The sequence below is a fragment of the Nanorana parkeri genome, unplaced genomic scaffold (assembly GCF_000935625.1).
Source record: "Nanorana parkeri isolate BGI_ZX_2015 unplaced genomic scaffold, ASM93562v1 scaffold228, whole genome shotgun sequence".
Taxonomy (NCBI): domain Eukaryota; kingdom Metazoa; phylum Chordata; class Amphibia; order Anura; family Dicroglossidae; genus Nanorana; species Nanorana parkeri.
The window spans coordinates 1126154-1141978 of record NW_017306496.1 but is presented as its reverse complement, the minus strand read 5'-3'; the positions used below and the strand labels follow the sequence as shown (position 1 = coordinate 1141978).

General features: G+C 43.2%; 1 protein-coding gene across 1 annotated transcript in view; it reads left to right on the top strand.

The window, feature by feature from the left end:
* The window catches only part of LOC108786836 (pleckstrin homology domain-containing family A member 3-like), a 26210-nt gene extending 15608 nt beyond the window's left edge, over positions 1-10602 (top strand). Inside the window, exons 5-8 of the mRNA XM_018556218.1 lie at positions 859-1026; positions 5389-5432; positions 6610-6768; positions 10415-10602. Coding sequence (XP_018411720.1) covers positions 859-1026; positions 5389-5432; positions 6610-6733 — 336 coding nt within the window. The 3' untranslated portion in view covers positions 6734-6768; positions 10415-10602. The remainder of the gene's footprint in view (positions 1-858; positions 1027-5388; positions 5433-6609; positions 6769-10414) is intronic.
* The last annotated feature ends 5223 nt before the right edge of the window (positions 10603-15825 follow it).

Here is a 15825-nt window from a genome sequence, read left to right as displayed (position 1 = left end):
GGGGGGGGGAGAGTAGGAGAGGACAGACAGGCTGCACATATTTTACACGTGATTGCGGCAACATCGCTGCGATCACTTGTAAACGAACAAGCGGCTTCCCCACACTACATTTAGTCCTGCCTTCCCAAGGCAGGACTAAATGTAAAAGGCAACTTACTGCCCGGAACTTTATGTTCCGGGCGTCGGGGGATTCCACACCGCTGCTGCCCTTCTGCTCCCTGCCGCCCAGAGTTCTTGCCTCGGTAGCCTTGTGGGGAATCCGGGCCTGGACATACCTGGGATTCCTGCTGAAACAATCCTAGGTTCTTGCCACGTGAATGTAGCTTTAAGCTTTAAATATTGGGTGATATTGGGGCAGTCCCATATAACATGCCAGAAATCAGCATCAGCTTTCAGAATTTGATCGCCATCCCATGTGTAATAATCTTAAGGTATGTCTGGTGTATCACATGTAGCTGTATGAAGTTATTATTTATAGCAGGAGAAATGGTTTGATGTTCACTTTAGACATCAACATTTTAAAGTATATAGGTGATTGTAGTGATTGTGTGTGCACACATGGAGAGATTCTTCAGCTAGTATATCCTGCACATTAAGTATGGGAGAATGTTTACCAGGCTGCATGGCATGCAGTCATTTAAGAAAATAGGAACATTTAATAATACTTTAATGTAACAGCCTGCAGCTAGAATGTGGCTCATTAGTCAAGAACAGGCTGCTTCCATCACGGACCTCTGAGCCCGGTATCTTGCTTTGTATCAGGGTAAAACCATTTGCTTTGTATCAGGGTAAAACCATTTGATCAGTTACATCGATAGCCTTTCCATGGCATCCATTTTTTGTCTTTGTTGTTCCTAGAAACTTGGTGCTGCGTGCTCAGTGTTACAAGGGACCTGCACTCACATCTGTTCAACACTAGACGAATGTATGAAGTATGTCAACAACCTGCATCCGCTGATACAGGGCCTCCCTCTGCCTGTCCTACCTGAAGATGTTGTTGGCAGCAAACTTCCCCACAGCCGAAAGGTACAATTGCCGGTCTTGTCGATAACAGACGACTGTAAAAAGTAACCAGGACTATTCTTGTTCTCCTGATTGAGAACACACAGTGTGGCTTTGTTCTTGCAAATCTATTTAAAATATAAGCCCTTAATAAAGGAATCGTTCGAGGTCAATAAAATATTACACATTCATATTCACCCCAGTGCTGTAAAGAGGAACTCCAGGTAAAGGCAAAATTAACACTTGTAGTGGGGCTAACACTGCATTGCAATGGTTAACTGCTTGTTTTTGGTCTAGGGGGTGGATTAAAGAAGATTTACTCAATTGATCCTCGATCTCGTCTGGCTGCTAAACCGGTCCCCGTAGCCTCTTCTCCCCTGGGCTCCAGTGGTCTAAGCTCCGCTGACGTCATCACATTTAATGCAGGTCGATCCACCTGCATGAGGCGTGAGGACGCTGAGGAATATACCACAGCCGGAGGGGGGCGGGGGGGAACCAAGAGCTGATCAGCTCTTGGTGTCTTGTCCCAGTGGAATGCAGTGACTGGCAGTCTCTGCCCCCGCAGGGATTTCCCCTCTCTATTCCTCCAGCGCCAGCTGGAGTCATAGACTGAGGAGACAGCTGGCTCTGGCCTTCAGCTGCGCACATCGAGGAAGAGCTAGTGTCAATTAGGGACCCGGGACGGATCCCGACAATATTATTGAGTTTCTTCTTGACCACAGTGCAGCTGTGCCCCATAAGCCGATAGCAGGCAGTAGTCGCTATCAGCTGATTTTACTTCTCTTTTACAGCTTGTTCACACTGGATGAATTCAGGTGCATTTTTTTAACACATTACAATAACATGTACAGTAAAATCATTGGTTTCTAATTACCCCGCACCACTGCGTTCAGTTCCAGTGCTTTTAAAAATAAGTACAGCAGCATGAATTTTTTTTATCTCCAGAACGCATGTAAACATGCAACATGTGTAAACACGAGTGAAAAATAATTCTATTTGGGCTCTTAATTTTTGTTGTGAAGGGAAACAGCAGAGAGAGGGAACGCTGACAGGTGCGATCAGAGCCGCCTCTCTGAGTGCCCGCTTCGTGGAGGTGAAGCTGCAGCGGTCGGGAGAAGAGAGAGGGATCGTTCAGCGATGTGATCAGAGCAGTCTTAAAGAGGCCCCCCTCCCAGTCCACATCTTTTGGACGTTATTAATCTGAGTTGCCCCACTCAGAATGCCCATCGCTTGCGGCCATATTGAGTGGGGCACTCATACTAATCCAGCACGTTATTAATCTAATCCAGGGGTGGACTAGGCCCGGGGGCAGGGTGGCAATTGCCCCCTGTGCCTCTCTGATATCTTTGCAAACGCCCCCCGCCGCCGCAAGCACTTAATCTCTCCCCTCTTGGCTGCTGCAGCAGCAGAGCGGCCGAGAGGGGATAGATTAAATGCTTACGGCGGCGGTGGGGAGCGTTTGCAAAGGTATCAGAGAGGCACGGGGGGCAATTGCCACCCTCTGCACTGCGTGTCATATTGCTGCCCTCTGCATTGCGCGTCATATTGCTGGCCTCTGCACTGTGCGTCACACAGCTGGCCTCTGTATTCTGCATTGCACCACTGACTTCTGTACTGTGCGTTGTTACTGATCTTTAATCTGTGCGTCACACCGCTGACTTGGCGGAGTTAAGGCCGGTTCAGGGTAGGGGTTAGGTGGGGCAACTGGTGGCGAGTAACTTTTAAGGCCTGGCTAGTAGCTTAGGACTTGAAGGTTTGAGCCCTGTAAATACACATGTAGAAACACACACTTAACGTGAGGATTGCGGTATGAACTGGCTCTTAAAGAGAAACTTTACCCATATCTTCAAAATAACAACAAACACACCTTTAGAAATGTTTAGTAATGACAATCTACAAACACATACTTCTAGATAATTGCCAGCTTTGTATTCTTTACATACCTTATTTCTCTATTCTTTCCCAGTCTTCTCACAGTGGCCATTTTTACTAAGGGCAGATTAATCCATCTCCTTTTACTTCCTGGATTTCTGGCACATGTGACTAGGACATGTGACCATGCACATCATCTCAGGGGAGGAAAATGTCTTTCCCTGAGATCTCATGAGATTTCCCAGCAATGCTCTGCTGATGTAATCCTCCCAGGATGCAACGCTTGGGCACATTACATCACTTTTGCCAAAGAGAACCAGGAAGTAGAAAACCATAAATTGTGAGTAAAATAAAAATATGTTTAATGAATGTAAGATGATTTTATATCGGCATGTTGGGGTGATTTTTAGCCTAAGGGGGTAAAGGTCCACTTGAAGGACTTACCTTAGCAAATAAAAGGCAGCCTGTGATCTAGTAAAGTGACCCTGTCAGCATTTTAAAAAGTAAATACACCAATGTGCTATAGCATTTTTTAATATAAATTCTAAAAATATTTGTTTTAATGTTGGGCAGACAGGGCAGGGAAAGAACCCCGGACAGGTTTTTACTGGGAACACAGTAGGTGTACTAGTGAAAGCACCACACCAATTAAAAAAAGTCCAGATACAACTTTTAATTAAGGTCAGGGGGACAGTAACCACTATGTTTTGAGGATCCAAACACACCCCCTTCATCAGGGCTAAGACCAAACACAAGAAAACAACTGTAACTGTACCAAAATGACTTGTAGAGAAACATAGCATAAGTGGAAGTTATGGGAATAGTATCAATCTACATGCATCAGAAATGTAGAGCTATAAAAAGTAGTTTTCATTATAGTCCCATTGGAAAGACTTCACCTTATTTCCTGCCAATATAGGAAGTGATGGAAAATCTCTCTAGTGGGCATACAGACTACAACCTTTTTTTAGTCAATTGGAGAAGGGTTTAAACTAGGGGCGTAACTAGAAATCACAGGGCCCCATAGCAAAATTTTTGGGGCCCTGTGATTTGTAGTTATGCCCCTTGCAGAGCCCACCTGATATACCAAACAGCCCACCTGAGAGTGACCCTGCAGAGCCCGCCATAGACTCTCTATGGCGGGCTCTGCAGGGTCTCAGGTGTGCTGCACACCTCTTCCCTGTCAGCGCGGTCCACCTCTGTCCTCTTTCATCGTCGGGCCCTGTCTTCTCCTCTATCGATGGGCCCCGCCTCCTCTTACATCACTGGCCCATCCTGCTCCTAGGTTGCCGGGCCCCGCCTCCTCCACTGCAAACGCCGGGTCCAGTCTCTACTGCAGCAGCTGCTGGCTGTCACTGAGCTGTCGCTCAGCAGCGGATGTGAGGAAGAACACGGCGCATTCCTCTTGACAGCCAGCACCCTGATATGCCATAGCGACCCAGGCAGCCCGCACGGCATCAGAGGGATGCCCTGGCCGGGCCCCCCTGTGCCCGTGCCCCATTGCGGCCGCCTGGGTCGCTATGGCGATTGTTACGCCACTGGTTTAAACCTTTTATCATGTTATTACAGTATTACTGTCTTTGTCTTAGTGACAACTCACTTCACTTTTCTTCCTGTTGTCCCAGGGACAGGATGCAAGGTGAAATCTCTCTAACGTCAATACTTTCAGCAATAAAAACTTGACATAAATATATTCTCTTCCCAAATTTATCAAAAACTAAAAAAACAGGGTTTTGGCTGGAGTTGGGGTATATTGTATAACAAATTTGGTTATAAGCCGCTTCCTCCAGCAATATACCCAACTCGCCTGTCATCCATAGAGAGCTCCCTTATTTTCCCTTGAGGCACTGCCTTTGGACAGGCTGATGGTGGGTTATTGGCACTTAATTGTAGGAATGGGGAAATTGGCCCTGTAGTCAGAAAAGGCAAGACGTTCATAAAAAGTAAAACCAGCATCAGAGGGGTGCACCAAATAGGGTTTCTGGCCTAACATTGCACTGTGCACATATTTTGATACTGCTGTAGCAATATTATTAACAACTTCCTGATAGTATTAAAAGCGGGTACACTCCCTCTTACCTGTTTTATTAGTCAGTATCTATAATAGGTGATATTTCTGGGCAATGGGAACAGGCTGAAGGGGACAGGCCAGCATGCAATACTATGCTGATAATTCCGTGTTACAGTGGCTCTGATTTTGGGGTTCTCAAGGTGCTAGGGCAGTCTTTTAAGCACACATTGTGCCTGCACCTAAGAACACCTTCTAGCATCTGGTAGCTGCTTTAGAGCAGTAGCAGGGTAGCCTGCTGCAGAAAATATGCCTGGATAACATTTAGAGCCATTTAACTTGTAGTTTGGTTCAGCTGAGTCAGTTTGAATGCAAATTTTTTATAGCCACTTGGAGTATATCTTGTAAATTATACTGACAGGTGTTTCCTGCTGTCGTCTTCCACGCTGTCTTCTTTTGTGCTTAGTATCTTCTTTATGTGTTAAGCTGTATCTCCCCTTTTTCAGATAAAACGTTCCATCAGTCAGCCTGCAGTGGCAGCATCCCAGAGGTGAGTAGGATTGAACATTCCCTGCCATCCAACAGTTCTAACATAACCACAACAGATCCAGCTTGACTGCCACTTCTGAAATGTCCAATATGGAATCATGCTGATTCTTAAAGTGCATTTCCACGTTTGCTGTCACATCCCAGAAAAACCCTCTATATGTGTGTTTATGTGTTCCCATTCACATAGTAAAAATAATTTTCTAAAAAAGTCTTACCTTTTGAGGGCTTGACTCACGGCATATACAGTGCGTTCCAGCAGTATTCACTGCTGGAACGCACTGTATCGCACCTGAGTCAGCTCCCTGCATTTGGGGGTATGCCGGTACATTTAAGTCAATGGCACCGCAGCCACACCCCTGCCCGCACCATAATATGTGGCACATCGGTGCCTGTGTTTCGGTCCAATGCGATCTGAAAAAATGCTGCATGCACTATTTTTTCAGATCGCACTGGACCGGAGCGCAAGCAGTGATGTGCCACGCGTTCTGGTGCAGGCGACTACACTGCCGTTGGGGGGCGTGGCTGCGGTGCCATTGACTCCAACACAGGGCCATGCCCCCTCCCGCCCCTGAACACAGAAATCCGGCTAGGATGTGCTCCAATGCGTTCCAGCAGCGAATCGTGCTGGAACCACCGGAGCTTGTGTGAAACGGCCCTTTAGATGTGTCTGTGTAGCCGACCTTTGCAAGCTTCTCTCTCTATTTCCAAGTGACAGTCAAATGCAGCCTGTCCCCATAGAAAGACTAAGGACACTCTGAGCTTCCTCTCATTAACATACAATGCTTCTAGACCTTTAACCCTTTGTTAGGATATCCATTGATAATGAGATATGCCATCACAGTACAGACAGGGTTATTTTTTCTGTGTCCCATTGGGAGATTTCTCTTCACTTCACACAAGGAAGTAAGAGGAGATCACTCAAAAGTGAGGGGATATCCCCTCTACAGTAAGACAATTGTCACAATAGGTGTCTCCATTAGAATATTTTCCTCTGTACCACAGACAATGATGGTCACCAGGACCCAGGGAGAGGATAAATCTTCCTGGTGGAGACACACATAAAGCTTCTAACACTTCCTCAGTCTATCAGAAAAAAAAAGGTTTTGGCTTTCCATACACTTCATGTTATGGGGACAAAAGATGGATGATTTGGCAGTAACTTCACTTCTTCATCGTAGGACTGCTGCATCACCAAGGCGGAGTCATGGGGTGACAGTTGTAAAGAATTTGGAAGAATTAGCAATGCGTGGACACTCTCGAGAACAGCACCCTTTGACATCTGGTAATGGCACTGTTGACTAAAACTGCCTATAGGTAACCAGCCACACTGCCAAAAGGTAAGCCATCTTGTGTCACTTCATGGCAGGTAGCTGACAGTGTTACTTGATAACCATATAACCCAGGGGCGTCCCTTTAATGAAGCAGCCTGAGGCTGTTGTCTCATATGGCATCTCTTTGTGTCAAACCCGGAGGGGGGCAAGTAGAGTGGCATGCCTGCTCTGGTGCACAATGTTTGCAATGTACCTACTGCCCCCTTTCCGGCCAGAGCATCCCAGGTTGCTAATACCCGGCCGTTTCTCCACCCAGTTCTTAACACCCTGGAACTCTTTGTCGGGCGTCCCACCCAGCTCCTGGCAACCAGTGACACCATTGGTTGCCAGAAGCTGGGCGGGACGCCGGACAGAGTGTCCTTGGTTGCTAAAAGCTGGGCTGCACAAACACCCCCTAACCCTCTAGGAAAACTATTTTTTTAACCCTTGAAGAAGGGCTAACCCTGTACTGCATGAGTTATGTGCTTGTTTGTGTCTAGGGACAAAAATAACAAACTTATACTCACCCAAAGCTCCAAGCTGGCCAGCTGTCACAGCGTTCCCACCCATCTCCTCCTCCACAGCAGCATTGGAATCTTCCTCAGCGTCTTCACATCTATACACAGTGTATAGACAATTATTTACAGGACCTTAGGCCGCTGCAGAGGAGGGAGAGAGACAATGGAAGGACCGGTCTAAGAAGAAGCCGGCCCCGGGTGATCAGGCGGGTATAACTTTTTCTTTTTTTTCTCTTTACCTAGACACAAATGAGCACCTAACTCTTGCAATGGGGGGGGGGTAGCCCTACTGCAAGGGTTAGTAATTTAAAAGAAATCCTGGACTTCTTTAACTGCAGTAGAGAAAAATCAGGTCTCATGTCCTGCCAGACACGGCTGTGTGATGTTGGCAGAGCTATATAAATCTCAGAACTGGATAAACAGTAATACAGATCTTTTGGCAGGTAAGACAGCTCCCATATACAGTATATAGTTTATCTGTGAATTTTGAGGTTTGCCTGGAGATCAGGTTTAAGGGTTATCTTTTAGCCTGGTGTAAATAGTCATATGAATATTTGTTAATGTTTTTAAAAAAAACTGTGTCTGTGTATAACTTTTAATAATATCTGTACATGGGGCAACCTCATTTGGTCATTACATCTGCAGGCTCTGCTCACATGCAGCTGAGATTTTATCTCGGCAGTTGTTAACGTGGACTCTTACACACTCACTAAAAATCACATCAGCATTCAGCTTTGCGTGCTCATATGACACCATCTTACATTCATAAGTTAAACAAACATTCTTGTTTCACTTAAAAATTTTTGATGTAATGTGCCCAAGCGTTGCATCCCGGGAAGATCACATCAGCAGTGTATTGCTGGGAAATCTCATTTGTAATCTCACAAGATCTCAGGGAAAGGCATTTTCTTCCCCTGAGATGATGTGCATGGTCACATGTCCTACTCACAGGTGTCAGAGTTCCAGGAAGTAAAAGGAGATACATTTATCTGCCCCTAGTAAAAATGGCCACTGTGTGAGGACTGGGGAGGCTTGCAATTATCTAGAAGTATCTGTTTGTAGATTGTCATAACTAAATATTTCTAAAGGTGTCTTTGTTGTCATTTTATAGATATGGGTAAAGTTCCTCTTTAAGAAGGGTATAGAGTCACTGCACTGAGCTACGGAAAGCTCTTTCTAGTGACCAATCTATGTAGCGCTAGATTTAATGCATTAACACAAATGTGGCTAGAGCAGGCTTGTAGAATTGTCAAACTCATATGAAAGATTACTTAAAATTAAACAATGCGAACAAAAAATCTGCCCTCACTGAAATACAGCGTACCTCCCTTTTAACAACTCTTTAATTGTTGGATAAATGCCATCAGGACTTTCCTGCTCTTACCTCCAATACTCAAGTAACAGTTGACCAGCTGAGCATATTTCTCTGGTAGAAGGCCCATACTGCTGATTGGAAGTCCACATTGACAACTTCTGCATTGCAAGCCCTGCTTCTAGGTATTACCGTATTTGCCGGCGTATTAGACAAGTTTTTAGACTTAAAAACATCCCCCGAATATCGGGGGTCGTCTTGTACGCCAGGTATACCCGGCGGTCCCAAACAATCTGCTGCCGACATTGAGTGCAGACAGTTAGGACTCTTAAGAGCATATGATGAAATACTGAGAGCGCCAAACAATCCACCTCAAGTATCTGTATAGCGACAAACAAATCCAAGTAACCCCCAAGTGATCCCGTTGCGCCACGCTGAGTGCTGTCACTAATTGTCCATTATGACTAATGACGTTCCGAAATACTCCTGAAGTGCCAACATTGCTGGATGTGCGGTAATACCGTATGTACGGTAGCTTTGGCTACATACAGTATACCGCGCTGAGCCAATCACGGAGAGCGATGTATTCTATTAATACAAAGCCTGCCGTGATTGGCTCAGCGCGGTATACTGTATGTAGTCAAAGCTACCGTACATACGGTATTACCGCACATCCAGCGGGCTGACAGATTAGCCTCCCTGGCGGTCTGATTATTTTTATTTTTTGTTTTATATATTTTTTTTAACTTTTAAAATTCCCGCCGGTTCCGCCCCCTGCGACGTGGACGCCCGCAAGGGACGGAAGACGGAGGACACAGCGGGGATCGTGGACAAGGTAAGAGACTGTAATTCCGAGTGTGGCTCGGGGTTACCGCTTATGGTACTGAAAATTAACCCCAGGCCACACTCGGGAATACCGCCATGGATGTTAGTGGGTGCATTTAAACATTATTTTGGGCTATACTCGTCTTCTACGACGAGTATAGCCCAAAACCTATATTTTAACAGAAAAATGAGGGGGTCGTCTTATACGCCCAGTCGCCTTATACGCCGGCAAATACGGTACTAGATAATATTTTCTGCCATTAGACATTAGCTCATTTTACACCTAGGGAATCCTCATGTCAACATAGTACGGGTTATCCCCACCCCCTTGACCTATTAGGACCACCCTTAACAAGTAGATAAAAGCGACTCACCACAGATACCTGTGTTCCCTAACAAGCTCGCGAAGGACACTTAGGGCCGGTTCACACTATAAACATTGCGTTCCACAGCTGTCACATTCCGGCCTGCATTCAGGGGTGGGAGGGCACATCAGTGCCTGTGTTCTAGTCCAGTGCGATCTTCAAAAATAGTGCTTGCAGCATTTTTGCAGATCACACTGAACCAGAACGCAGGCACTGATGTGCGACGCGTTCTGGTACGGGCGATCGCACTGCGGGGGGCGTGGCTGCGCTGCCATTGACTTAAATGCACTGCCACCTCCACTCCTGACCCGGAATGGAGCAAGCCGGCCGGAATGCGATATAGTGCTTTCCAGAGGCTGACCGTTCTGGAACGCACTGTTTATGGTGTGAACCAGCCTTCAGGGAGAGATTGTATGCTGACATGAGGTTAATTACGGTAAGTGTTGGGTAACAATATTCCGTATTTATTTTCCAAGTTTCTCAGGAACTATTTACCCATTACAGATGCATTGCAGGAGACATCCTTCTGTCATTGCAGGTAGCACTAGTTTACATTAGGCTTCAGGACATGTGGAAGGACACGGGACATAGGACATTGAAATGTAGTTGTATGTGATATATGTGTGATTGTCTTTTTTTATTCTTATTTACAGAACACTACCTATTGTTGCGAAATCCAAACTCCTCAAAGTAAATCTATTTTGTACAGACAAAAATTTATATCCTTTTGGACAATATTTTATATATTAAGATGAAGAGAGTAAGAACATTTTGACAACTTGTGCTTGTTATTTATGTGTCCACAATAAGTGCAGTGATACACAACACTTTTGTAATATAAACTGTCAATACAAAATAAAAAAAAAACATTTTATATTTTTAGAAATTTGATGTGTTTTGCATCCCAGTTCCTTTTACACATTATATGCGATATTTCTGTGGGGTATACATCTAAGATACAACTTAGATGTGTAGTTTAGGATTATATATTTGTCACATACCAGTTAACCCCCCCCAACCCTAAAACCTGAAGTATATATGCGCTGCGCAAACTGTTGGCGCTATATAAATCCTGTATAATAATAATAACCCTAACAATACACTTCTCTTATTTACTCCGTTTTGTTCTGCTAAACATACCATGGAAAGGGTTTTGTTATATCTGTTCAATAAGTGGAAAAAAAAACCTGTCGATCCTGCCACAAATCTTGTAAGCTGCATGCTTGAGCTGCATGGTTTTTAGTTCGCAATCAGTTCTCTCTGTGGACTACAGAACACCTCCCCTATGGTATAGATAAGGTAGATATCCCTTTTTTAAAGTCAAAGTTGCCTGACCACTGAGCCAAGTGGATTTATAATCTGTATACTGCTGTATTGCCAATATGAAAGTTGTTTTTTTTAAGGCCAAAAGTTTTGATAGCTTGTAGTAGATCCTTGTAGACATATCACTGACCATTTATTGCTGTAACTCACCCAGGCAAAGTTTTCCAGTTGAAAGGGGCTAAACAGTAATGCACAGACATATGACGAAAAGAAGCATGGTCATCCCAGGTCATCTCGAATCACAAGGGAGGAAGGGAGGTAGAGGAATTACCTTGATCTTGGCACAGAAGCCCTATGAGAGAAGGAAATGTCAAGGATAGATTTAATCCACTTTAGTTTGCAAATGTCATTAGAAATCATGTCATTGACAATTTAATAAACCAGATACCAGTTTCAATTACTTGATAGCATCAGCAACCTTTTGTAAGAGTACAAAAAAAAAGAGCCCATAGATTTTAAGGCATATCTGCTGATTGCTATCAGGATAAATAAGATGTGAGCACGTGTCTTCAGGACCCATAAATCCCATCTACACCAAATCAGCAAAGCTGTGGCCAGACTGGGACATCAATCCTGCGGGGCTGTCTGACACCAGAAATCGTTATATCGTGGGCAGCGCACACCTCTCCAGCTTCTTCCTGGCATTCTTTATGGGCAAATCAAAGACATTAAACTTTAGTCTGACAAAGCATCCATTGGTCATCTAGAGAATGGCATTGTTTATATGGGAAACGTCCTGCAAAATTTATTATTATAAAATGCTATTTTAATGGGAGTTTGAGGACTTCACCTTTAAAGGAGAACTTCAAAAGTCCATACATCCAAAATCAGGAAACTTTCAGAATATCCGCTGATGCATTTCTTTTAATTTTAGCCAAATGTATCTCTTCTGACCATTAAATAAATCAGTTTACTTTACATAGGGCTTCACTGAATTTCTATGAAAAAGTGTATTTCTATACTGTCTTAAAGGTTCATTCCATATAAAATGTATGTTGCAGTTATGGGTGGGTGCTGATGACTCACTGACCTCTTCTGTTTTTAGCTAGGTTGCGAAAAGGTCTCCGTCTTTGGGACCCATTCATCACAATTCTCAGGAATAGCAATCAATCAGACAGGTTAGCATACCTGTCTTAATTACTATTATTTATCGTTGCCATTCTGCTCCTTCCCTGTCTCTCTGCATTGGTTTAACCCAAACATATGGCAGAACCAAGTATTTGCATCTGTGGTGGTGAATGAGTCACCTATACACTGATCAGCCATAACATTATGACACTTGACAGGTGAAGTGAATAACATTGAAGATCTTTTTACAATGGCACCTGGAAGTGGGTGGGATATATTAGACAGGAAGTGAACCTTATGTCCCTGAATTTTATGTTTTGGAAGAAGAAAAATGGGCAAGCGTAAGAATTTGAGCGACTTTGATAAGGGACAAATTGTGATGGCCAAACGACTGGGTCAGAGCAGCTCCAAGACTGCAGCTCTTGTGGGATGTTTCTGGTCTGCAGTGGTCAGAACTTACCAAAAGTGGTCCAAGGAAGGAAAACCTATGAACCGGCGACAGGGTCATGGACGGCCAAGGTTTACTAATGCGCGTGGGGAGCAAAGGAGGCCTCACCTCACAACTTACAGGACTTAAAGGATCTGTTAGCTTACAGCTTGGAGCAAAATACCACAGCGTACCTTCAGAGGTCTAGCAGAGTCCATGCTTCGACGGGTCAGGGCTGTTTGGGTGGCAAAATGGGGACCTACTCAATATTAGGCGGATGGTAATAATGTTATGGCTGATCGGTGAATATTTTTCCCAATCTTAATATTTAGCTCACATCTCAAATTCCTTTTCTAGTCAACCATTTTCACCTCAGAGGGATAGAGCCAGGAAATGTTCCCCTTTAAGTTCTTTAAAAGTTAAAAATATATTTATTTATTTTTTTAAGAATTAGAACACCTGTACACATTTTATTCCTTCATTTTCTTTAACTTGCTTAATACTACAAAATATATTTATCTATTTTAGTCAGTATATGTAAATTATCAAATATTCGTATGCAATATTTCTATTTTTGCTACAGCCCTAGCTGGGTTGCTGAAATGTCCTATTTGTTTACAGAACATAAACTCAAATGTAGACATGGCTGCAATGAGTCATAGTAGTAACACACCCTGCATCCTTCCCCACCTTGCCATCCCTTTTCATAGATGACTATATGGAAAATCAGTTAGAGAGAGAGAGACAGTCTGAAAGCTAACAGCTCCTGCTAAGCTCTCTCTTTAGAAAACCCAAACTGCCTTGTGACACCAGTATTATGGGTGTCCTGTGTATTAAATGTTTATTTTCATAAAGCAGCTAAAAAAGGTGTAAATTAAGAAAAGTGTAAAGTAAAACTGACCCACATACCATTTAAGTGACACCCAAAGAAAACAGTTCCCTGTAAAAGAAAAAGTTGCTTCGTTGATGTGCTACATTCTCCATCAGAGTATTTAGCATTCAATTCTTCCAGGAGTGTTGGATGCCTGTGTTCCCTGCAGTTTTATGGTGGCTTTCATTCAGCTATCAACATAAAGTTTAAATCCAGACAAAACTTTTTTTTACTTTTAGTATGAGAGTTTCATAGACTGGGTGGGAACGTTTGTGCTGGAGAAAATACCCCTTAGTTCCTGCTCCGGTGATAACCCTGTCACCTAGACAGGAAGTGAAGTATAATCTCCCAAATAGTGCCACAGCAGTAAAAACTGAAAGAGGGTTTAACCCTCCCCCACTGGAACAAAAACCGAAAACAAATGGCTAGAGATGGCCCCGCCGCCTCCTCCTCCACTGCCGAGTCCAGCCTGCTCCACCGCCGCCGCTGCTGGCTCTCATTGCCTCTGTGGAGGGGAACGCGCTGCTGCACAGATTACTGTCAGTGATCTGAACAGCGGCGTGTTCGTCTTCAGCCGCCAGTGAAAGCCACCAGCAGAGGATCCCATAGCGACCCAGGCCCGCATGGCATCTGTCCGGGCCCCACTGTCCCCCGGGCCCCATAGCGGCCGCCTGGGTCGCTATGGTGATTGTTACGCCACTGGATGCACTGTAATCATTTTCACTGACCTATTTTACAAGTAATTGAAAATACTGATAAGATCAACCTCAGTTCCATGTAAAAACATTTCACTCCAGATTTCATTGGTTGCTTCCATCAAGAAATGTGGCCTAAGAGCTCAGACTTCAACCACTTCAATTTAATTATCAGTTATGGTATTATAAGTGTTTTTGTATTAGCATTTTGAGCATTATTTAATTGGGTATTTTAAATTCCCACCAAAAATCATGGGGTTTCTTGCACATAATTACACTATTAAGGTCAGCACAGCTTCACTTTATTCACTAAGCTAAGTGGAAATTCACTTCAACCTGAAAATTTTCTTGACTAAAATAACCCCATGTAATGTCTTATACCTGTATACCTCCTATGGACCAGAGCAATTTTTACATTTCCACTATGAGTTTTTTATTTTGCAATGTAATCTGGTTTCCTCTCACTTCCATATTGTCTTTGACCATTTTGTTTGGCACAGGAAATAAGGGGAAATCTCCCCAACAGTAACAGAGACAGCAATGAACACTTAAAAGAGATTCTAATTGTTAACTTTCCATCCACAAAAATAGAGTTGAGTGGAGTTCCTCTTACATTGTACATGTCAAGGGGTGATTGGGAAGAGATTAATAAATAAGCTGGAAGTATCATGTAATTCCTAAATACTCTTTTTATGCACTTACTTCCTCCACTGTGTTAAAAGTGGGCAAGTTCTTTCATTTATTGAGCAGATTCTACATGTTTTACCATAGGGCTCTTATGCCTGTGAATGTTATCATTCTTCCAGGTCAAGGTATATCTGTAAAAAATCTGCACCTCCTAGACTCCAATTATGCAAATGCAATGAACACTAAAAGATTATGTGGATTGGAGCGACATTAACCATATTTATTCCCAGAGGGTTTTTGTACAAGTCATTCTGAATTGAGAAAGCTGGTCGGATGTCCAGTGAAACGTCTTCAAGAAAAATACAGCAAGTCCAGTTGCCTTGACTGATTTTGAACAGATATAGGGCTCTTAAGCCTGATCCTCAGTCACACAATTGCATTTTTCATGCTTTATGATGCTATATTAAGAAGCCAAACTAATTAATAATTAATCATGCTGTAGTATGTAACGTCTGTGTCTTCATAAGTGGGCTTTATTTTCCCGGCTGATCGCAGAATGGAAATGCATACGTTTAACAAATGTGTACACACATGTTCAATACATGTATGAATGTATTCATAAATATCAATTTCATAAGATTGCAAATGTGTTTATTTTTTTCCATTTTTTATAAGGTTTAAATGTGTTTATTTTTATAAACTTGCGATATGTTTCTTTTTATTCAGTTTTATTTTTTGAGACAAAAGTAATTTTGTAATTTTACTATTATAATTTTTTATAAATTGTTGTTTCAAATAAATTTAATTAATCCTCCACACCCCAGAAATCAGGATGAGTGAGGGAGTATCAGCATTAGGATCCAAGCACTAGGAGAAAACGCAGGAGAAGACTGGTAAAATAGACATTTTCATCTTATTATTAATATTATTATTACAAGCATCTATCTGTCTAAATTGGCTTGAGGGCAGGGACTGATGAGAATGTTCTGTATGTAAAGCACTGCGTAAATTGTTGGTGCTATATAAATACCTGGACATTTAAAAAAAAAAAAT